This window comes from Gymnoscopelus braueri, assembly GCF_963280865.1.
Source record: "Gymnoscopelus braueri genome assembly, chromosome: 24".
Lineage (NCBI taxonomy): Eukaryota > Metazoa > Chordata > Actinopteri > Myctophiformes > Myctophidae > Gymnoscopelus > Gymnoscopelus braueri.
This window is the reverse complement of record NC_137626.1, coordinates 3,480,766-3,503,693: the sequence shown is the minus strand read 5'-3', so window position 1 is coordinate 3,503,693 and position 22,928 is coordinate 3,480,766. Positions and strand designations below refer to the sequence as shown.

The following is a 22,928-nucleotide window of genomic DNA, read 5'->3' as shown; positions in this document are numbered from 1 at the left end:
TTGATAATGCTGTGGTGACCTCAACTCGGACTGCGAAGAATCTGGGTGTGACCCTGGACGATCAACTGACGTTCTCGGCAAACATCGCATCAGTGACAAGGTCCTGCAGATTCCTCCTCTACAACATCAGGAGGATTCGCCCCTTCCTCACGGAGAAGGCAGCCCAGGTGCTCATCCAGGCTCTCGTCATCTCCCGCCTGGACTACTGCAACTCCCTCCTCGCTGGTGCTCCGGCATCTGCCATCAGACCTCTGGAGCTTGTTCAGAAAGCTGCGGCTCGTCTGGTGTTCAACCGCCCCAAGTTCTCCCACACAACCATCCTTCTCCGTTCTCTACACTGGCTCCCCGTAGCGGCTCGCATCCAGTTCAAAACCCTGGTGCTAGCCTATAGGGCAGTGAAAGGAACAGCTCCTTCCTACCTCCGGGCTATGGTCGATGCCTACACCCCTGCCCGACCACTTCGGTCTGCCACCTCGGGGCGACTGATTGCCTCGTCACTCAAGGGTCCTTCTGGCCGATCCACACGGTCACGACTCTTTTCTGTTCTGGCCCCACAGTGGTGGAATGAACTTCCCACTGATGTTAGGACAGCAGAGTCACTGCCCATATTTCGCCGCAGGTTGAAAACCCACCTCTTCAGGAAACACTACCCTTCCTCTCTGCCTGACCTACTTGTTGTTAACTAGTTGTACGAACGCTTGTTTTCTATTGTTGTATTGTTTATTGGATCTTGTTTAGTCGATACACTGAATTGTTTTAGCTCATGCTCATTTGACTTAGCTATTTTGTCTCATCTGTTTAAGGAAATAGGTAGCTGATATATTGCACTTTTACCTTAGCGCTCGGTATACTCTTGGTTGCTTGTTTTTGCAGAAAATGCACTAAAGACTTCTGGTGATTAGTAGTTTTCGTTCCCCTACCTATGTTGAATACACTTATTGTAAGTCGCTTTGGATAAAAGCGTCTGCTAAATGACTGTAATGTAATGTAATGTGGGACCCATTCCCCAGCTGCAGTTGGGAAAGAGGACTGGCGCTCACCTTGCCCCGATGGAGAGAGCCAAGGGCGGCTCCTCGGGTGCAAAAAGACTAAAAGAGACAAGGTTCAGTTGATATGTCGTCCTGTGGTCCCAATGTGTGTACATGTGCAGCCTATGTGTGGAATAAAAGTATTGCCAATTACACAACCGCTCATTATTTCACGTGTCAAAGAACGATGCGGATCGGTCCCCGAAGTCAGGGAGGACCCCCGTCATCATCACTCTTTATTTTATTTTTTTTAAAATTGTTTTTATCCCGCGATTTTTGTAACCCATTTTTTCACCCGGTGCCAATTTCCTAAGTGATCCTGGGCGCTACACCCGCCCTACACCAGCACTACACCAGTCCCCCACAGTAGGGAGGCCAGGGCCGAGCTCATGCTTCCTTCAGGCATGAGAGCCAACTGACCTTCTTGTCACCTGACAGGGGGGAGTTTCCCTGGTTGGACGTAGCTCGTGGAAGGAACACATTATTCCAACCAGTTCCCTTCCCCTCCATCAGGCGCCCCGACTGTCATGGGGGAGGCAGTATAGCGACCAGGATTACTACATGTTTTTGTGAGGGTATTAACTACCCTAGGAGACACGGGGAGAACATGCAAACTCCACACAGAGTAGGCCCTTTCGCCAACCCCACCTAGGGTATGGGCGCTGATGACGTGGAGGAGAAGACACGCCCCCAGCGCCCACAGCGTCCCCGGCGGGAATCGAACCCAGGACCTTCTAGCTGTGAGGCGACAGCGCTACCGACTGCGCCACCGTGCCCCTTATCATCACTCTTTAATGAGCCCACAGTGCTCGGTTTGCCCCCTGGAGGGCATTCCGAACACTGCTGGGACAAATCCTATGCATACAATGAACAAATTGAATCAAATGTAGGTAGTACAACCTTTTGCAATGAATCAAATGTCTCGAATGTATCGATTTCAGGGTTTAAGTGCCTCCTGTAAACGTAAAAACTCTACCAGGGTCACGCCATTTCTTTCCCCCGTCCAGCAGAGGGCGCCCAAGTGCCAATGTGGGTCGGGGGGAACTCAAAATGGCCACTCGAATCTCCCACAGTCCCTCCAAGATGGCGGGTGGGGAGGTTCGGTGTGTTTACAGCCGTTTGAGTACTGTGCCTCGTCCGCCTCTGCTGGTGGGCGGCAGAACGCCTCCTTCGGGGAGGGTCGCTCTGTCGTCACTCTCAGCGCGACGGACAGACCGGGACAAGATGGCGGCGACCGAGGCAGGGCGGAAGTTTACATGTCGGAGGGTTGAGTCACGTGACTTCCTCTTGTCTGGTAAACAGTCCGTTGCGGATGTTGACATCACAGAAGGCTCCCGTCCTGGGTCACTTGACTTCCCCATGTCTAACGAACGGACCAACGCTACCTCTGCTGTCCCTAGCGGACATCTCAACGGTACCATTAATCGGAGCGAAGGCGTCACCGGTTCCTATGGGAACGGGCGCACGCTCCGAGGGGATGGTGACGTCAGCAACCCCCTCCACCCCCACGAATCCACTCGCTCAGTGCCTACATCAATGGAAAGCTTGCAAACCGAATCCCTGGGTATTACGCACCGTTCATAAGGGCTACAGGTTGCAATTCTCCAGCAAACCTCCGATGACAGACAAAGTGTTGTTTTCTCGCGCGTCGGGCCGAGCGGCCGTGACGCTGAGGGAGGTTATTTTGTCTCTCCTGAGCAAGGGAGCAATCAGGGAACTATCTCCGGATCAGAACCGGTTGGGGTTCTATTCGGAGTATTTCCTGGTGAAAAAGAAAGGGGGGGGTGAGACCTATTCTGAATCTGAAGGGCCTCAACAGATTTTTTAAGGTCTTCAACTTCCGAATGCTAACAACGGGGACGTTGTTACGCTCGATACGACAGGGAGATTGGTGGACGAGCATAGATCTCAAGGATGCCTATTTTCACGTCCCAATCTACCCTCCGCACCGAAAGTTCCTGCGCTTTGGCTACGAAGGGAGAGTGTACGAGTACACGGTGCTCCCGTTTGGCATGTCACTGAGCCCCCGAGTGTTCGTGAAGTGCACCGATGCGGCCATAGCTCCACTGAGGCAGCAGGGTCTACGCCTGTCGACGTACATCGACGACTGGCTGCTGGCCGCGGGCTCGAAAGGGAAGAGGTGGCGCGGCACACGGAGGTGGCCATTGCATACTTGACATCACTGGGGTTCACAATCAATGCTCAGAAGAGTGTCCTGATTCCATCTCAGCAGGCCACCTTCATAGGGATCTCGCTGGACTCGACCACACTGATGGCGCGTCTGTCTCAGGACAGAATAGCCGGTTTTCTGGCATGCGTGAGGTCTCTTCACCTGGGGCGTCGAGTCACGTACAGAACATGCATGCAAGCAGCGGGTCTCATGGCATCGGCCATACACCTGGTTCGGTTGGGCAGACTCCACATGAGACCTTTTCAGAGGTGGATAAGAGCTCTAGGGATCCCGCACACCATGGGTTCTCGGAAGGTGGTGGTGTCACCACGGTGCGTGGAGGCACTCCGACCATGGTCACGAGCGGCCTTTCTGTCCGAGGGGGTCAGAATAGGCGCTGTAGTGTCACGGAAGGTTATTACCACAGACGCCAGCCTCTCAGGTTGGGGGGCTGTCTATGAGGGCTACTCGGCCAGGGGGACGTGGGATCCCGTCCTGCGGGAGGCCCACATCAATTACCTGGAGCTGCTGGCTGTCTTCCTCGCTCTCAAACACTTCGAGAGCCGCATCCTGGGGTGTCATGTTCTGTTCAGGACGGACAACACCACAACGATGTGTTATGTCAACAAACAAAGAGGCTTGGCTTCCCGTGTGTTGGACAAGCTAGCACGCGATCTGACGCTTTGGTGCGACTCGCGCTTAGTGTCGATACACTCCTCTCATGTACCGGGCCTCCTGAACTGCGGGCGGACCTACTGTCAGGGAGGGACAGGGACCTCTCCTTGGGAGTGGACGCCTTGGCACACAAGTGGCCGAACGTACTACTGTATGCTTTCCCGCCTCTGGAGCTGATCCCCCCAACTCTGGAGAGGGTCAGGCTCCAGGGCCTGTCAGTGTTGCTGGTGGCCCCGGCGTGGGGCGTGTGGAGGTCGGAGATTACTCCCCTCCTTTCCGGCGAGCCGTGGCCCCTCCCTCTGTTCAGAGACCTGCTGAGACAGGGAGGGAACGAGGTGTTCCACGAGAACCCCCAGGAACTGGACCTGTGGGTCTGGCCCGTGAAAGGGCGAATCTGAGTTCGCAGGGGTTGCCTCCTGATGTGGTGGCTACCATACAGGGGGCTAGGGATGTTTCCACGAGATTGGTGTATGACGTCAGGTGGAACTTGTTTGTGTCCTCGTGTTTGGAACAGTCACCGTCAGTGGTGGCTTTCCAGGCACCGGTGGACAGCATCCTTGTTTTCCTGCAAGACAGCTTGAATCAGGATCTGGCTTTCTCTACTGTTAAGGTGTACCTGGCAGCCATTTCCGCTTGTCACGAGGGGTTTGATGGCAAGACGGTGGGTCATCATTCGCTGGTGCGCCGTTTCATGAACGGTGCTAGGCGGGCCAGGCCGGTTAACAGGCCTCTGTTCCCGAAGTGGGACCTGGAGGTGGTGCTGGGTGCACTCTGCCGTCCTACTTTTGAGCCGTTGAGTCTGCAGATATGAGGATCGTGAGTCTCAAGACGGTCCTCCTGGTGGCCCTGTGTACAGCTAAGCGGGTCAGTGACATGCAGGCACTCTCGGTGAGTTCTGAATGCATGTGGTTCTCAGACGACGGCAAGAGGGTTTTGCTTAAACCCAACTTGGCGTTTGTGTCTAAGACTGGCATGGTGGCCCGGGCCCCAGTTGAGCTGGTAGCTTTCCATCCACTGCCGTTCGCGTCGGTGGAGGATAGACGGTTGCACTGTCTTTGTCCAGTAAGAGCGCTGAGGCTCTACTGCCAGAAGACGGCGGCCGGCCGTGGATCCTCACAGTTGTTCGTCTCTTTTGGCCGGACTGGTCAGAGGAAGGCGTGGCTAGGCCAACGGTCTTGGGTGTAGCGGCTGTTTCAAGCCAGGGGAGAGATGAGCAGGCCTAGGGGCATGCTTTTTCTTCCGGCTTGTTCTTCCTCTTAGGCCCCCCCTGGACCAGCTAGGCTTGGGTCCGCGGGGGAGGAGGCCCTGGTTCTCATTTCAGTATGGGATAGACTTGTGTCTGCCCATTAGTTGAATGAGGCAGACCGTGTGGTCTGTCAGGGCCTTTCCTTCTGGTACCTTCTCCGCATCCTGGCCCGGTGGGCCGGGGCGCCCACAAGGCCGGGGTCTCACCTGGGGGCGGGACCTGGGGCCAAAGGCGTACGGATGGGTAGGGTCGTGTGACTTAGCTCCCCAGGGGAGTTTATGTGTCCCATAAGTGAATATATTATGAAGAAGGGAAAAGACAACTAGAGGTTACGTATGTAACCCCAGTTTCTTTACCTTCGAAGTACTATATTCACCTAATACCCCTTCTGTGCGCATTTGGCGTGCAGAGGGAAGTTATTAAGAGGGCGTATCCCAGTTACACAAGGGGTTTTATACCCCTTCCGGAATACCGGTTTGCGTAACATGACCCTATCCAATAGAATTGTCGCGGGAGTCCATGTGTAGTGCTCTGTGCATCGCCAGGGGGAGATGTTATCCCATAAGTGAATATATTACTTCGAAGGTATAGAAACTGGGGTTACATACGTAACCTCGAGATTCTGTCCCTAACGCAATACTGACTGCTTCCCACCGTGGTGAAGTTAGTTTCAGCCTCAGGTTGAATATTCACCCAGTGGATATTACTCCAGTAAAGTAAAAAATACCTCAAAATTGTACTTAGCCTAAGTACAGTACTTGAGTAAATGTACTTAGTTACTTTACACCACCACAGAGAGGAGCGATACTGATGGGCGGGGATTAGGCTTGTAACCGGAGAACAATGGGCCAATGACCAACCAAAACCACTCATGCTAATGTTGTCCCTGCAAGTTAATGGGCCACGGAAGGCCGAACCGCAACTCCAAGATGGATGTTTAAACTGTTACAACCTTACCCATTTACAGGGGATTCTTGTGAATGAAAACACATTACACTTATAGTGATTATCATCTTCATTAACAGTAGGAAGTGAATGAGTGAATGTCAAATGTTGCTGTGTATATGAGCTGTTCATCTACATAGCTGGATGTGTGATACTTGATTTTTTTAATGAATGAAACATAATTCACACTTACACTTGTCGGGGCGCAAAGGGTGCAGCCTGTACTCGCCACAATGTTCGACTCTGGGGTTGGAGGAGATACAAAGTAAATGTCTGCATATTCCATTCAATAATATAAACAATAATTGATTGTGATTTTTCAGGATGAAACATTAAATAATATTGTACAGAATCACCATATGTTTTCCTTACTCAACTAGAACACATTTACAATGAGTGACAGCAGTTCTCTCCATACCTCAGAGTCTCCAGTGGTAGAGCAGAGAGGAGATTTACTCCGTCTCCTGGGTGATTGTAGTTTAAATCCAACACTTTGAGATGAGAGTTGGATCTCAGAGCCGAGACCAGATAAGAACAGCCTTCCTTTGTGATCATACAGCGGGACAACCTGCACACACACACACACACACACACACACACACACACACACACACACACACACACACACACACACACACACACACACACACACACACACACACACACACACGTAATAAGACGAGGTCAATACAATGTTGCCGCTTTTTCCTAACAAAAGGACCTTTGCTACGTGGAATTGAGGGCTGATACTCAGTTTGTTTGATGGGGCTTGGTCCATATAAAAGTCAAGTGGCCAAGTTGTCTCAAGAATAAAGTTCTCTGCACTTCACTGTCTAATGGCTGTTGACCAAACTGAGTAAAGAATACAAAGTTTATCTCCAACCTTTTTGTGTTTCAACAACTTTTGGGTGCTACGTTTCACCTCCGACTTACACTAGCCCATGAAGTGAACTATTATATCCAATGCATTATGCATCCCCTTTGACTGTTTTACATACATTCCACTTTACAACACACAAGGCAGAGGTTTACGTATCAGTCACACCCACTCCATTTTGATTGGGTAAAGCACAGTTTAAATCCTGATCAAAGGCCTACCCCCAAGAAAGCTCCTATCCAAGTATTTTGTGAGATCTGCTGACAGATTAGATTATGCATGTGGGAGCAGATACAATAGGTCAAATAAGTGAAGTAGTTGCTGAATGGCTGGGATCCCTTTTTGCCAGACCCAAGGGGTCGGGCTTACATGAAGCTTTGTACCTGTTTCGTCCATACATGGGCAGGGGCCATTTGTCCTTCGGCCCCAGCCAAAAAAAAGTTTGTGACGTCCCCTTTCGTCACGAACTATTCATGACATCATGAACTTCAGTAATAAAGTGTTTTGTAGGTGTGTTACATACTAGGACTTCATTCTGGGTCTGGCAGAACCAGGTGTCCTGGTCTTGTTACCTAATATGTGGCCACTTAAAGGAGGAGTTCACCCAAAAAATGACTTATTTTCTATCAATTGCACACCCCATGAAGCCTTGAATCCATGGATTTATTTGTTTTTTTGTCGCATTCCTAAGCTAATAATTTGATTCCTGTCTCCTACCGGCTAATGTATCCGCTAGGAGACTACACCCGGGCATCAAATTATTGGCTTAGGAATAGGACAAAAAACAAAATAAATCCATGGATTCAAGGCTTCATGGGGTGTGCAATTGATAGAATTTTTTTTTTGGGTGAACTCCTCCTTTAAGCTGCTACTGCTAGGCTGATTAACTGTGGGGTTAAGATCATCATGGCAGCCATCAAATAAAATAATGAAATGCCTGGACTAAAGAAGAACCTCATGAGGAGGAGTGCATTTAAATATGAGATAGAAAGAGGGGAAGCAGCTGCTCATTCAGGAATTTTCTTTTTCAACCTACACTTTAACTGATAAGCAGATTAATATTATGCTTTAATTTTTTTGGGGTAATTAATCAAAACTCTTTACTTTGGTTTTGTTTTGGATTAACACCTTTATCTTAATTTGATTTCATCTTGAGTTTTCTGAGTTAAATGGATTTGCAAGCTCATAGTGTGGCACAAAGTGACGCACTATGAGCTTGTACTGTATATCTGCAGTACTGTACTGTATATCTGCAATTTTTGAATAGCCAAAGTATATAATGACACAGATGCTTTCCTGGTTTTAATGAGTGGTGGTTCTACAGGTTTAAAGGAGTGGTTCACCCCAAAATGACTTATTTTCTATCAATTACACACCCCATGAAGCCTTGAATTCATGGATTATTTTCTATAGTTTTAGTCGCATTCCTGAGCCAATAATTTGATGACCAGTGTATTTCTGGTAGGAGACACAAAGAGTCTACTTTGAGTCTCCTACCGGATACATTAGCATCTTTCCGCCGGTAATCAAATTATTGGCTTAGGAATGTGACAAAAACAAAACCATGAATTTAATGCTTCATGGGGTGTGCTATTCATAGAAAATAAGTCATTTTTTTGGGTGAACTACTCCTTTAAAGAGTTCTACAGGTTTTAAGGGATTAACTTTTTCTCCTCAAACTCAGATTTTCTCCTCAAACTCTACACAGAGAAAATGAAGTATAGTAAATCAACAAAAAATGACTCTTTAATACAGATCTATTGAAGGCCAAATCCAATGAATAAAGGGTGCAACGTAGTGAACATTTTATATTTTCTACTTTAGCTGCATATTATTTCATTTGCATCGTTGCTTATATATATGCACGTGCACCAGCTGAAATTGGTTGAAAAGGTTAAGGAATACTGACCTGACGGTCTCCAGTTTACAGTCTGGACTCCCCAGTCCACCAGAGAGCTCTTTGACTCCCAAATCCTGTAGATCGTTGTTGCTGAGGTCCAATTCCCTCAGGATGGAGGACTTGGAACTGATAGCAGATGATAACGCCTCACAGCATTTCTCTGATAGGTTACAGCCACTCAGGCTGAAGAGAACAAAGTTATAAAATCATATATTTAATATCATGTAATATAAAGATAGACACACACGCACGCACGCACGCACACACACACACACACACACACACACACACACACACACACACACACACACACACACACACACACACACACACACACACACACACACACACACACACACATTGTGGCATTTTGTGGCATTTTGTCTTTAATTTGGAGAAACCACTCACAATAATAGTTGTGTTGAGCTATTTACACAGTTCTTCTACAAACTCTTCATACTGCTACACTATTGACCACAGATAATGTGATGATTAACTTTATACTGCTACACTATTGACCAATTGATTGATTGATTGAAATTTTTATTAGGCAAAAGAATGTAAAACAACACAGTTACATTTATAATGCTTTTGTCTAAAAGGTCCGGCCAAAAAAGTCCTTGCGGACTTGTTTCCGTTGGGGTCCTTGAGTTAATTTCATAGTCATATATAGTAGCAACCAAACAGTTCAAAAATCAACATGAAAATACAGATAATACATAAAAAATACCACTATGTACAAAAAAAGCATTTAAAAAATATATGTACAAAAAAAAGGGGGGGGGGGGGAAGCATGGAAAAATAAAAATTATATACAAAAAAAAGCATGAGGAAATACAAAATATGTACAAAAAGAGGAGGGGGGGGGGTCGTCTGTCTACAGGGAAACTGGTACTAGCTCCTCTTTCGGCCTCCAGAAAGATGGGTTTTTAGGGCTGTTTTGAATGAGCCCAGGGAACTGCATTTTTTGAGGGATGGGGTTAGACTATTCCATTCCTTGGTGGCTGTGCTATAGAAGGAGAATTTGCCCATGTTTGTTTTATGGGAGGGTGGTACCAGATTGTTGTTTACGCTCCCTCTAGTTTCGTGGCTGTGGGTGTCACTAACTTTTTCGAGGTATTTATACAGATATGCGGGTATAGGGGGCATATCGGGCAAATCTGCATTTACAATTTTGAAGACCAGACCCATTTTTAGTTGTTTAACCCTGTCTTCCACCCTGAGCCAGCCTAGGCTGGCAAAGTGAGTGGGAGAGAGGTGGGTCATGGGCCCCAGTCCGAGAAGTAGTCGGATCAGTTTGTTTTGGGAGGTTTGAAGCTTAGTCTGCAGTGACACTGAGGTGTTGGACTACCAAGAGGAGCTAGCATAGTCAAAAAGGGGCTGTATCAGGGCCCCTGAGAGGGTCCTGAGGGCCTGAGGGTTGACAAAAGAGGAAACTCTGCCCATAAATCTGGTTCTCTGGTTTACTCCTTTGACCACCTTTGTTGCCATGCTTTCACCTGTCAGGTATTTGTCAAGAATACATCCCAAATAGGTAATCTCTTCTTTGCTAGTGATGATTGTGTCATCGACTTTGACCTTGAAGTCATTTACCTTCATTTTACTGAGGGAATGTCTGGTCCCAAATAGGATGGATTCAGTTTTCCCAAGGTGTAGAGACAGTTTGTTATCGGTCAGCCAGGTACGGATTTTTGAGAGTTCAGAGCTGAGAGCTTCCTCAACTTGCAACTTGTCCTCACCCGAGATCAGGAAATGATAATGTGATGATTAACTTTATACTGCTACACCAGGGGTTTTAAACCGGTGGTCCGCGGACATTGCAGGTGGTCCCTGGCCATGCATTCAGAATAAAAATAAATACAAAAATAAAACTTTTTTTGTTGTTGCTTTTAATACGTTTCAGGAGTTCTCACTGAATGGTTTGTGTGATATGAAATGTGAGCTTTCCATAATCACAGTAATCCTTAATCATATTCCATCACATTCAAGGGCTTTTGCTGAGAAAAGAGACAGACCCCAGTCACTTTCAAATTAGAGCACTGCAGAGGGCAGGTGTGTGTGTCTGTGTCCAGCTGACACTCATTGAAGCTTGTTAATGTTATAGGCATGAAAGCAATTATGCTTCTGCACTGTCAAATAGGCCAACATCTAATCTAAGATTAGTGGGACTCACCATTGAGTCACAGGACTCACTTCATTGAAAACAAACAAAATCACTGTATTTTTGTTTTATATTATGTTGATATTATAGCTATTTGATTTGATTAGATATGTGATGTTCCTGACAATTAGTGGACTTTTGGTGAAAAAGCCTGCATATATCGGTATCGGTTGATATCGGTATCGGAAATTAGGAGTTGGACAATATCGGAATATCGGATATCGATATCGGGGAAAAAGTGGGGTGGGTCTGTGATGGACCCACCACGCACTATAGTGGTGGTCCCCAGGTTGCTCTTAGTCAGGATGGTGGTCCCTGGGTCAAAATCAGTTGAAAACTCCTGTGCTACACTATTGACCAATGATAATGTGATGATTAACTTTATACTGCTACACTATTGACCAATGATAGTGTGATGATTAACTTTATACAGCTATACTATTGACCAATGATAATGTGATGATTAACTTTATACTGCTACACTAATTGACCAATGATAATGTGATGATTAACTTTATACTGCTACACTAATTGACCAATGATAATGTGATGATTAACTTTACAACTTTTGGCAGCTCACTCGGTGGTGACTCTCATGGCTCAAGTCTACTTAGACGGTGCACGTCTGTCGTTTTAACTGCTTTTTTGTGGAGACGTCTTGGGTTTGAAAACATACCAGATGTGCTAGAGTGGCTGTTTTCACTATGTTTGAAAATGTGGGTACATTTTCTCCAATTTTCTCAATCTGTATGAGGTACGCCTATTGTTATAATACACAACAACGTTCCTGACCTGACCTCAGGCCCCCTTAGGGACCTATCTTCCACTAGCGCTAAATGGTGCAAAGCCACATTGTGCCAACCACAAGGCATATTTGGTATCTCCCACCCGACGCACACTTCTTGCACCCGCGTTGTCTAATTACCAAATGATCTTAAAATTAGGTGTGGTCTGGCGGGATCACAGCACAATGTTATTTTCCCCACAGACTTTGTGCTTCAAGTTAATACCAACTCACTGAGCTGGTCTTAATCTGGCGCAGTGATAGCAGCGCAGGTGATTTTGTTTTTTAGGGAGTGGGCCGCATTGTTTGGATCAGGCGCCATGGGTTCACAATGTGCACAAATTGATTGCTTTCAAAATCCATTCGATCTGAACATAAGAATCAGCCCCGCCCCTCCCCAAACAACACCAGCACAGACAAACTGAAAAAGTAAATGAATTAGTCTAAGCTCCATGTCTATTTACTTCAGAATCGAAACAGTCATGTGTTGAACAGGTTCAGGAACACTTACTTGAGTGTCTCCAGCGTACAGTGTGGGCTCCGAAGTCCTTCAGAGAGCCTTCTCGCTCCTGAATCGAGCAGATCATTGTCACTGAGATCCAGTTCTATTAAACTGGAGCTGGAGGTGAGAACTGATGATGATAACTTCTCACAGCATGTCTCTGAGAGGTTACAGCCACTCAGCCTTAAGAAACAATAATGGGAATATACATTAAATGAATGTATTTTCTTTCCATAAAAAATAGATGACAATATATTAAATGTATCAGTAAGTTCACATACAGAGCTCTACTGGAGGCTTTGACCACTGGCAGCAGCCACAGAAGAGCCTCCTCTGAAGCAGAGTATTTCTTCAGGTCAAACACATCCAGCTCATTTTCTGATGACAGCAACATGAAGACCAGAGCTGACCACTGAGCAGGAGAGAGCTTGTCTGTGGAGAGACTTCCTGATCTCAGATAGTTTTGGATCTCCTCTTCTAGAGAATGATCATTTAGCTCATTCAGACAGTGAAACAGATTGATACTTTTTTCTGGAGAGGGATTCTTCCTGATCTTCTCCTTGATGTACTTGACTGTTTTCTGATTTGAATGGGACTTATGTCCTGTCTTGTTCAACAGTCTTTGTAAGAGATTCTGATTGTTCTCCAAAGAAAGTCCCAGCAGGAAACGGAGGAACAAGTCCAGATTTCCATTTGGACTCTTTAAGGCCTCATCTACAGCACTTTGGTAGAGGTGACGAATCTTGGATTTGGAAATCCTTCCAAATAACTTGGACCACGTGCTTGCGGTTGAGAGTAGGTTGTCACCAGTGTTGATGAAAGTGATGAAGACGTGGAGGGCAGCCAGAAACTCCTGAATACTCAGATGGACAAAGCAGAACACCTTGTCCTTGTACGTTCCACGCACCTTTCCAAATAACTGTGTGAACACTTCTGAGTACACTGCGGCGTCATTGATATCAATGCCAGACGCTGTCAGGTCTTCTTCATAGAAGATCAGGTTTCCTTTCTTCAGCTGTTCAAAAGCCAGTTTGCCCAGAGACAGAATGGCATCATCTGGGTCTTGATACTTGGCATTCTTCTGTATGGACTGAACCAGCATGAAGTGGATGTACATGGCAGTCTGGGTCTTTGGTAGTGCTTCTTTCTCCTCTTTGCTCAAAATTTCTTCCAGAACTTTAGCAGTGATCCAACAGAAGACTGGGATGTGGCACATAATGTGGAGGCTTCGCGATGTCTGGATGTGTGAGTAGATTTTATTGGCCTGCTGCTCATCACTGAATCTCTTGAAGAAGTACTCCTTCTTCTGGGGGTCATTGAATCCTCTCACCTCTGTAAACCTGTCAACATACTTAGAAGGGATCTGGTCGGCTGCTGCAGGTCGTGTGGTTATCCAGATTTGAACTTTTGGAAGCAGATTTCCTTTGATCAGGTTTGTCAGCAGCACGTCCACTGTGGTTTTCTTTTCGGGATCAGTCCATTTCACAGTGTTCTGGAAGTCTAGAGGAGGCCGACATTCATCTAATCCATCAAAGATGAACACAACGTTGGGCTCGTCAAAGATGCAGATTCCTACATTCTTGGTTTCACTAAAAAAGTGATGAAGAAGTTCCTCCAAGCTGTACTCATTCTTCTTCTCCAAATTCAGTTCTCGGAAAGTGAATGGAAACACAAAGTGGATATCCTGGTTGGCTTTCTCTTCTGCCCAGTCCAGAGCGTACTTCTGAGTTAGAACTGTTTTACCAATGCCAGCCACTCCCTTTGTCATCACTGTTCTGATTGGTTCAACGTCTCCAGGTAATGCTTTAAAGATGTTTTCAAATTTGATTGATGTTTCTGGACTGGCTGGTATCCCGGAAGCTGTTTCAAGCCGTCTGATCTCATGTTCTTTATTGACCTCTCCACTGCCTCCCTTTGTGATGTAGACCTCTGTGTAGATCTGATTCAGAAATGTTTTTTGTCCTTCGTTTGTGATCCACTCAGACAAACACAAAAGCTTCTTTGTCAGATTAGACTTCAGTTGTTGTTTGCACAGAGTTTCTGAAAGACCAAAGAACAGACATCATTGAGAAATATGGTCCTCAAATGGGAGGTCTTATTAACAGATCTGCAAAAGTAAAATTGTGTTGTTTGTTGTCTTTAAAGTTTTATTTTATTTCATTTACTTGTGGGAACGTCATATACTGTATGTTGTGCCCACAATTGAATAATGTTTGGGTACAAAATCTGTATTTTGAGGCCACAACTTCATGAGGTGTGCACATGAGTTATAAGATAAGATATTAATTCAGAGCTTGTGGATTAAGTGTTGTTTGTGTTTGTCGTTGTAAATATCGTATTATGGTTCTTGGTTGTTTGCTTGTGTTATCTGTGTGGACTGTTGTGTTATTGTGTGGACTGGTGTGTTATTGTGTAAGCCTGCAGGGTGTCATGGTACACAGACCAGTCAGATATGCTATGCACAGCATATACGTATGTCCAGTAGGCCGCTAGAATACAAACATTACCGGTACAATATAGTGTTCAAATCAAACCCAGACGGTTCATTTATTCCAAATATAGGCTATAGCCTGGGTGTGGTGGTGATAGCTCAACTATTCACATCAACCACATCACATCAACCCCAGCTGTAGGGGAAATATTTAGTATTTTGTGCATGTCATAATATAGGGGAATATTGTAATGAATTGTATTTTTATTTTTAAAAGCCAATAAAACTACAATAGCTCACAACAAATTGTCATACAACTAGTTCGAATGGCTTTTATGCTGTTTAAGATCAACCACTGGGCTCTGCCCCCTGCTGGAACAAATTGCTCTGGAGGTTAATTCTCACTAAAAACAGTAGTTTATCATTATTTCATGTTTAATAAATCTTTCTTTGAAATTTACATTATACACTAAGGGACAGTAGTTTCCTTTTGAAACGCTAAGGGATGGAATACAGATTTCACTAGCGGCAAAACAGAATGTAATTAGCAAAATGCTAGCACGGCTAAAGCTAGTAGAGATAAAGATTATGTTTATGCATTTATTTCATATTTACATGCCAATTTAAGATCTGACATTTAGGTAATAGCTGGGAGGGAAGTTTTTGATTTTTGGCATGGTGTTAGGTATGGGCATAAAGTTTTCAAAAACCATCGCAAGCAATTGGGCTCGCTCCCTAGTGGTCTGTTTGCAATGATTCCAATATTAGATATTTCAGTACATGGTTGAACCTCCAAATAATTGATATAAGAGATGTTTAAATGGATTCTGTTACTTCTGGAAAGGCATCATTTTCAAGATTGCACATATTTTCTCCCAGCTTACAGGCATTTTAAGCTCCCGCCATCGTAAAAACGATGCCTTTACAGGAGTAAGATTTTCCTAAATTTTTAGTATGTTATTTTCAGAACAGAACAGTGTCTGTACATGTCGTCCTCAGAGGTCTTGGTAATTCTAAAGTTAAAAGGGTATCATGTGTCTTGCTGCTGTAGCTGCTGTAGCTATACAGTCTTCCATTTTAAATCAATTAATTTCAACTGTTGTCAACAACACAAGTTAACTGTCAAGTGGCGGTACATTTTATGTAGTCATGTGATATTTGATCCAAGTCCATAAAGATGTCATTAAGTCCTGGTGACATTTGTTTATTACAATATATTGAGTAAAAATGACTCTACCCAGATTCCTTCATAACTCACCAATGGCTTTAAATTGCAGACCAGCAGGTGGGACCTCTGTGTGAATTGGTGTTGAGTCTTCTAATGGAAGTTCAGGTCCTGCATAAGGAGAGGCGGATAATGAAATGAGCTCTGTGAGTGGACATGACATACATGTAATGGGACTCTTGTCATTATCTGAGAATGACATTACCAGATTAGCCTGGTAACCAATGAGTACCTCGGCCTGTGGAGCTGACACTGTTGCTTAAGTTGAATGGGCCACACAAGTTAACACATTACTTCAGAATGAGTCGTTTTGAAGTAATTTTTTTAGAACAAAAGACTCCAGACAACCTTAAAAATAACTTATTTTTTAAATGCTTTTTGTGAGTTTATTTTGTATTTCATAGTCAGTGTGTTCTGTATATTGTTCAGAACAGTGGTTCTCAAACCTTCTCATGTCAAGGACCCCCAAATTATTATGTATTTGGCCAAAAATGTTTTGTGCCAGAGACCCCCATACAAGATTTGTATTGTCAAAATGTTTCAAAACACATTTTCAAGATCTTTTGAAAATAGCAGATCTACAAGCTCACATGAGCTTGTATAGTAGATCGGCTATTTTCAAATAGCCTATATAGTTTTAAAGTGTTTTAACTGTTATTGATGCTATATTAACTAATATAGCTATGGGACCCCAAATAACCCACCTGGCGGTCCCTAGATCCTAGCCTGATTTTCAGACTGAAGCTGCGTGGAGCTTCAGTCTGAAATTGGCTGCACTGTAGTCGATTACTTGGGGGAGGGGATTAGCATTTCCCTAAACCAATCACAAGAGATCCAAGGATCCGCCTACATGTGACGTCGCAGGCTAGTGTCGCACGGCTTGAGAACGCCCCGTGGCGCTGATTGGCTTGTCGTAAGACCCACCCCCACTCTGATTTGAAAGGTATTTCTTCTACCGTGAAAAGCCATAGCTCACAGTATGACACCAGACCAAGAGGAGCCCCATTCAGAGAGTGGGCGGGGTCTATGGTCTGGAACCAGGCTACCTAGATCACACTTTGAGAACCACTTCTTTATAATTAGAATAATTGACATAATGGAGGACACATCTTAACTGCTCTCTATTGATACTAGATGTGTCTAGTAATGAACCTGTAGCTGAAGAATATTAAGGTAGTTGCATATGCTGGCCAATTAAAGTGACACCTAGTCTGAAAATGAAAACAAAAATAGTCTCCGGCCTTCGGCCATCCGGCCTGGCGGAGACAATACAAATAGCAGTACACGTGATCTTACCAAGGCTCTTCAACAGGAGGGGTTGGTGTTGTTTAAGGGCATCGTAAAATGCTTCTCTAACGACTGTTCCACCTGGATCTAACACCTTTGTATATAGTCTCCTCATTTGGTCCATGCTTGTCTTCTCAGCTTGAATCCCAGCAGAGATCTCAGGATGGACCTTGGTTCCTAGACTGTCTACTATAGGCAAGACTGTGGTGACCTTTTGAATCAACTCTGCCCTCTGCTGGATCACAAAATGTGCTGTTTGCAAGAGAAAAAGAGAGTGGTTGAGATAAATGTATCACAGAACATTTTCATTATGTGAATGCAAAATAAAGCTCTCTGCAACTACAGTATACATCCCCACAAGAATAGTAGTGGAATAACTGGTACATTCATAGTTTGGGAATATGATATTGAGTATGTACATACTGGTAAACAGAAGGTAGCACCAGAAAAAGCTCACCTTTTTCTGCATCCATCTTTTCTGAAGTCAAGCCGTCACCAGCACCCTGTTGTACACAGTCATGTTATTGTAATCCTATCATGCCTGAGTGCTATTGTTCAACAACATTCTTGTATTTAGCAATAACCACCCCATTGCATCAACATACATCTTAGGTATTCTCTCAATATTTCATTTGGAATTAGGCCTTAAGCTTAATTTATACCTCAGGGTAAACAGTAAATTGTAAACACATCATTCAACCGGTTTCAGATGTCAAAACGATAATAAATATGTCAAAATATTGTCAAATATTTCATTAGAATTTGAATGACAACTTATGGAGACTGGAGATATAGAAGTTAATTCATATTGCATATTTGGAAATTGACCTAGGTTGACCATAGGTTGACCATTGACCATAGGTTGCAGTGAGGCAAATTTGTTAGTGGATGTGCTGAAATAATTTCAGTTCTCTAGTAGCCTATCCACGGCAAAATGTAAAAAATGTTTCGGCGTTTTGACTGTAGGCTACTATTAACCACACACTTTTTTTTCAAATCATGTCCGCACTTTATTTAATGAATTGAACATGATCGTATAACATGTGGAAACATTTGCTCTCAAATGCAGCTAATTCTGAGATTATGTTACAGCTGTGTGATGTGCTATGATTTTATCCCACATTGACTATTGTTTCACAAATTGGTATTTTACAGGTGTGATGATGTGTATCTCTGTTCTGTTTTTCTTTTGAAATGTAATATACTCTATTGTTGCTTGTTTTGATGTGTTTTTGTGGGGACTGCTGGTGAAAATGAGCATCATTGCTATAAGTCTGGTGTATTTACATTACATTACTGTTCATTAACATATGGCGTCCGTCTAAATAAACAAATAAAGTAAAGCTGTGAATAAAGAAGACAACAGTAAACATATGTACTGTACCTGGGTCTGTGGAGCTGCCACAGATGCTGAAGGTGACTGGTCCTCCATTCTGGGCTTTACAAATGACAGCACAGAACCTGCACAATAACACCATGTCACAGTTAACACATTGACTGCCATAGGGTTTTCTAGAAAAGGCTTCCCCACTGCCAGACATTTTGACCATTCTGACTCATCTTTGAGGACTCACAGAATATTTTGTGCTATGACTATGAACATATGGAATATCTCAAAACAAAGCTTAGAATCTCTTCTTTCATCTGAAAAGTGAGTTGATAGCATGTTCCGTTTTTTAGCTAGAGGTAGTTGAATACAGCTTGGTTTTCACCAAAAACAGACCTTTTTGTTTAGAATCAGAGTTATGAGCGTTTTAGTAAGACACACACTTTAGAGGCATAAAAATGATTTCAAAAATGTATTTTGCGCCTTCATTGACATCAGTCATGTAAACAATACTTGTTTATAAAAAAATAAAAAATAAACTGCCTTTGATTGTACATTTATCACTGTTTCCAAAGTGCAAGCTTATTTCAGCTCAATTCAAACTAAATTTTCACTTTTTTTTTTTTTCCATTTTTTTCCCTCAAATAATAATAAAGAATAATAATTTCAAATTCAAAGTGCAACACATAGGTCATTGAGAGCTTCCTTTTCCAAACTTTTTGCCACAGTCAACATCTCAAGCTACAGTACACCATGCAGTACATACTACATTCATAGCAACAAATAGCAGATCTACAAGCTTGCCTTTTTTTCCTTTATGCCATTTATGACAATTTGTGAATACTGTAGTTCAACATCAAAACATTGGTGCAATTAGTGCAAAATAAATAAATAAAAAGTCTAGACAACAGTGTTGTGCATACTAGGCAGTGTGTAGATGAAGGTTGAACAAAGTACAACCGTTCCACTGTAAAGCACGAAGTGCAAGTAATTTCAAACTAAATGTAACTACATCAAATAATAATTCAAAGTGCAACACATAGGTCATCGAGAGCTTCCTTTTCCAAACGTTTTGCCACAGTCAAAATCTCAAGCTACAGTACACCATGCAGTACATACTACATTCATAGCAACAAATCTATAGCTTGCCTTTTTTTCTTTATGCCATTTATGACAATTTGTAGGGATTTCTAGGGAGTTCAACATCAAACAATTGGTGCAATTAGTGCAAAATAAATAAAGAAAAAGTCTAAACAGTGTTGTGCATACGGCAGTGTGTAGAGGTAGGTTGAAAAAAGTAGCAGCCGTTTCACTGTAAAGCACAAAGTGCAAGTCATTTCAAACTAAATGTAACTACGTCAAATAACAATAAATAATAATCATTCAAATCAATACATTGGTGCAATTAGTGCAAATAAACAAAAATAAAGTTCTTCAGCGTGCGTCTACCCTTTCCCTACCCTGAAACCAAATGGACCCGTAAACTAATAGTCATCTACGTTGTGGTAACGCCATGCACAGTCTTGGTGCAAGGGCACAAGACAGGACTTGCACTCATACCTTGTCTCGCTCCGTATGTTCTTCCCTCGCTTCTTCTTTGCACACTTTGATCGGGCACAGACCCTGCAAACCCTTTGTGTGAACTTCTTAGAAGTACTTGGTAATTGGATGAGTTGATGATCTTTACTTTTGCCATTCAGCCTGGACCGAGGGTCAACCAGTGGTGGCCTTGGGTGGCGAGCATGTGGGACATTTGGTTTGCCGGGGCGATCCCCAGGAGGTGGGGCCTCACTCCTACCCTCCTGAGGACCGGCGTCATCCTCTTCCTCTGCCCCTTCCTCAGGAGGCGGGGCCTCATTCCTACCCTCCTGAGGAAGGTCTTCACCCTCTTCCTCGGCCCCTTCCTCAGGAGGCGGGGCCTCATTCCTACCCTCCTGAGGAGGGGCCACTCCCCCACGGTGGCCGAGGGTGGTCCAGGACTTCACTACTGCCATGATGAAGGAGAAGAAGTCTTGAATGCGGCCTGGGTGCCTGGCCTTGTAGATGATGAAGGCGTTGAACATGGATATCTGGAGCATGTAAAAAAAGAACTTCTTCGTCCACTTCCTGGTTTTCCTGGTGCACATGTAGTAGCTGAGGTTTTGGTCCAGCCTGTCGACCCCGTTCATGTACTTGTTGTATTCAGTAACACACACTGGCCTCATTTCGGTCACCCTCTTCCTCTTCCGTGTCTCCTTCGAGGGCACGGGCAGCATCTCATCAGGTTGCAGTGTGGAGATCATGGTGACAATCTTTGTTTTCTTGGGTCGCCATGCCACTACCATCACGCCCTTGTGATGACGTGACATGGACGACCCAAGTGGCAGCTTCGCATTGGTCACCTCGGCGATGGCTGGTGGCTGCCCTCGGTTCCTACGGAGAGTCCCGCAGACGTAGGTCCCCTTCTTCAGGAGCATAATGGACTTCTTCACTGAGTTGTATAGGTTGTCCATGTATAGCCTATATCCTAAACCTGCTAAATCACCTAGTAGGTTAGTTATAGTGTCAGGTAGGGAGTGCTTCACGCCACAGTGCGGCTGCATGTGGTGGAGGTAGCCGGTTGCAGACTCGCACAGAATGTATGACTTGATGCCGTACTTGACGGGCTTTTGTGGGGCATAGACTTTGAAGGCCAGGCGTCCACGCCACAATAGCATGCCCTCATCAATACTGATGTTCTCCTTCGGCAGATACATTTCCTGGAAGTTGGCCAGCAAGGACTGCAGCACTGGGCGGATTCTCCAGAGGTTGTCTTTAGGGTCAAGGCGGGGCATGGTGTTGTCGATACTCAGGATGAGCTGGAACCTGTTCCGCGACATGACCTTGCCGAAGACGGCGGACGACAGGTACTCGTCAGTGGACCAGTACATCTCGAGGTCCGGCTTTGGGTTGACTCCGGTGAGAAAAAAGAGCCCTAGAAAGTTCTTGAGCTCCTCTACAGTGAGATCATTATCTTTCCAGGCCTTTGCTCTGGCATACTGCAGATCACTGGGCGGCTGCTGTTTGTGATACAGGTTCGTCTGGACGCAGATCTCCTCCAGGATCTCATCCGACACCAGCAGCTCTAGGAAGTCCACGGGGTCAACAGACTGCAGATCAGCAGCCGCATTCTGAGGACCCGGAGTCCTGAGGACCCGGAGTCCCGGCTGAGAAGGGGATGTCCCGAGGACACCAGCCTGTGGCATGCCACACACGGGGAGGACCCTTGCCCTTTTGAGGCCTGCCACCACCTGTGAATTATAGAAATAGATAATTACCATAAAATACATTTGTTTTGACACACACACACACACACACACACACACACACACACACACACACACACACACCTCTCACCTCGACTAGGACCAACAGATTCTCCTCCACCCATGTCGCCCTCGATCTCATCCCCAGCTGGCCCTGCAATAACACATCAATTCAGGCATTTAGCAAAGCATTTATCATCATCATATAGATCACATGAATGCATATACAGAATAAATACATATGAGAGAATACATTTACATTGCCCTGTGGGGATTTAGCATTTTTTATTCCAGTGATAATAATTCTTACCTCTACAACCACCGCCATCAGCTCCAACCGCTCCCTCCAACTCCTCCACAGCCGCCTCAGCCTGTAACCCTAGAATAACATAAAATATACTTTTATAAATATTATGTCCATCTTTAGCAAATCATTTATCATCATCATATAGACCACATGCCACATATATACACTGAATAAATAAATATGAGATGTGAATAAATATACATTTACCATTGCCCTGGTTTTAGCATTTTTTTTATTCCTGTGATATAATTGTGACATCTCACTCACCTCTACTACGGTCACCACCATGTCCACCTCCATCCATAGGCTCCAAAGCCTCACCAGTGTCAGAATCTAGAATACAATTTCAAATACTTTGGTGAATATTATGCATTTAGCAAACACTCTTATCCAGACAGAGCTACTTACAATAGGCACATATGAGATCAAATAGTAACTACATTACTGTCATAGTGGAATTACAAAGGCAATTTTTCAAATACTTTGTGGACATGACCTGATCGTGACCTGATCATCAACTTGCATGATGATCAGGTCATAATCAGGTCATGGATGTCACAATAAAAGACATCAAAGGCTTCAGTTCAGGTCAGAACAGAACAACAACATCAACAAAAAACATTTGATCCAACAGGATTTTTGTTGTTGTTATTGTGGCCTGACCTGAACGGACACTTTGATGTCTTTTATATTATGACAGCCATCATGTGCAGAGGGAGGGAGGGAGCAGTGCACCTGGCATTTTCACAAAGCATAATAAAATGAGCAGATCTACAAGC

The 22,928-nt window shown here is 44.5% G+C and overlaps 1 protein-coding gene across 5 annotated transcripts in view; it reads right to left on the bottom strand.

Annotated features, from left to right (window-relative positions):
• Window positions 1-6,177: 6,177 nt before the first annotated feature.
• Window positions 6,178-22,928, bottom strand: part of LOC308080329 (NLR family CARD domain-containing protein 3-like) — a 56,662-nt gene continuing 39,911 nt past the window's right edge. For all 5 annotated transcript variants that reach the window (XM_080422142.1, XM_080422144.1, XM_080422143.1 and 2 more), the window contains 9 exons: window positions 18,616-18,692; window positions 17,689-17,734; window positions 17,241-17,483; window positions 15,978-16,055; window positions 12,570-14,328; window positions 12,298-12,471; window positions 8,851-9,024; window positions 6,483-6,632; window positions 6,178-6,307 (listed from right to left, as the gene is read on the bottom strand). In XM_080422142.1, coding sequence (XP_080278268.1) covers window positions 6,229-6,307; window positions 6,483-6,632; window positions 8,851-9,024; window positions 12,298-12,471; window positions 12,570-14,328; window positions 15,978-16,055; window positions 17,241-17,483; window positions 17,689-17,734; window positions 18,616-18,663 — 2,751 coding nt within the window. In that variant the 5' untranslated portion in view covers window positions 18,664-18,692 and the 3' untranslated portion in view covers window positions 6,178-6,228. The remainder of the gene's footprint in view (window positions 6,308-6,482; window positions 6,633-8,850; window positions 9,025-12,297; window positions 12,472-12,569; window positions 14,329-15,977; window positions 16,056-17,240; window positions 17,484-17,688; window positions 17,735-18,615; window positions 18,693-22,928) is intronic.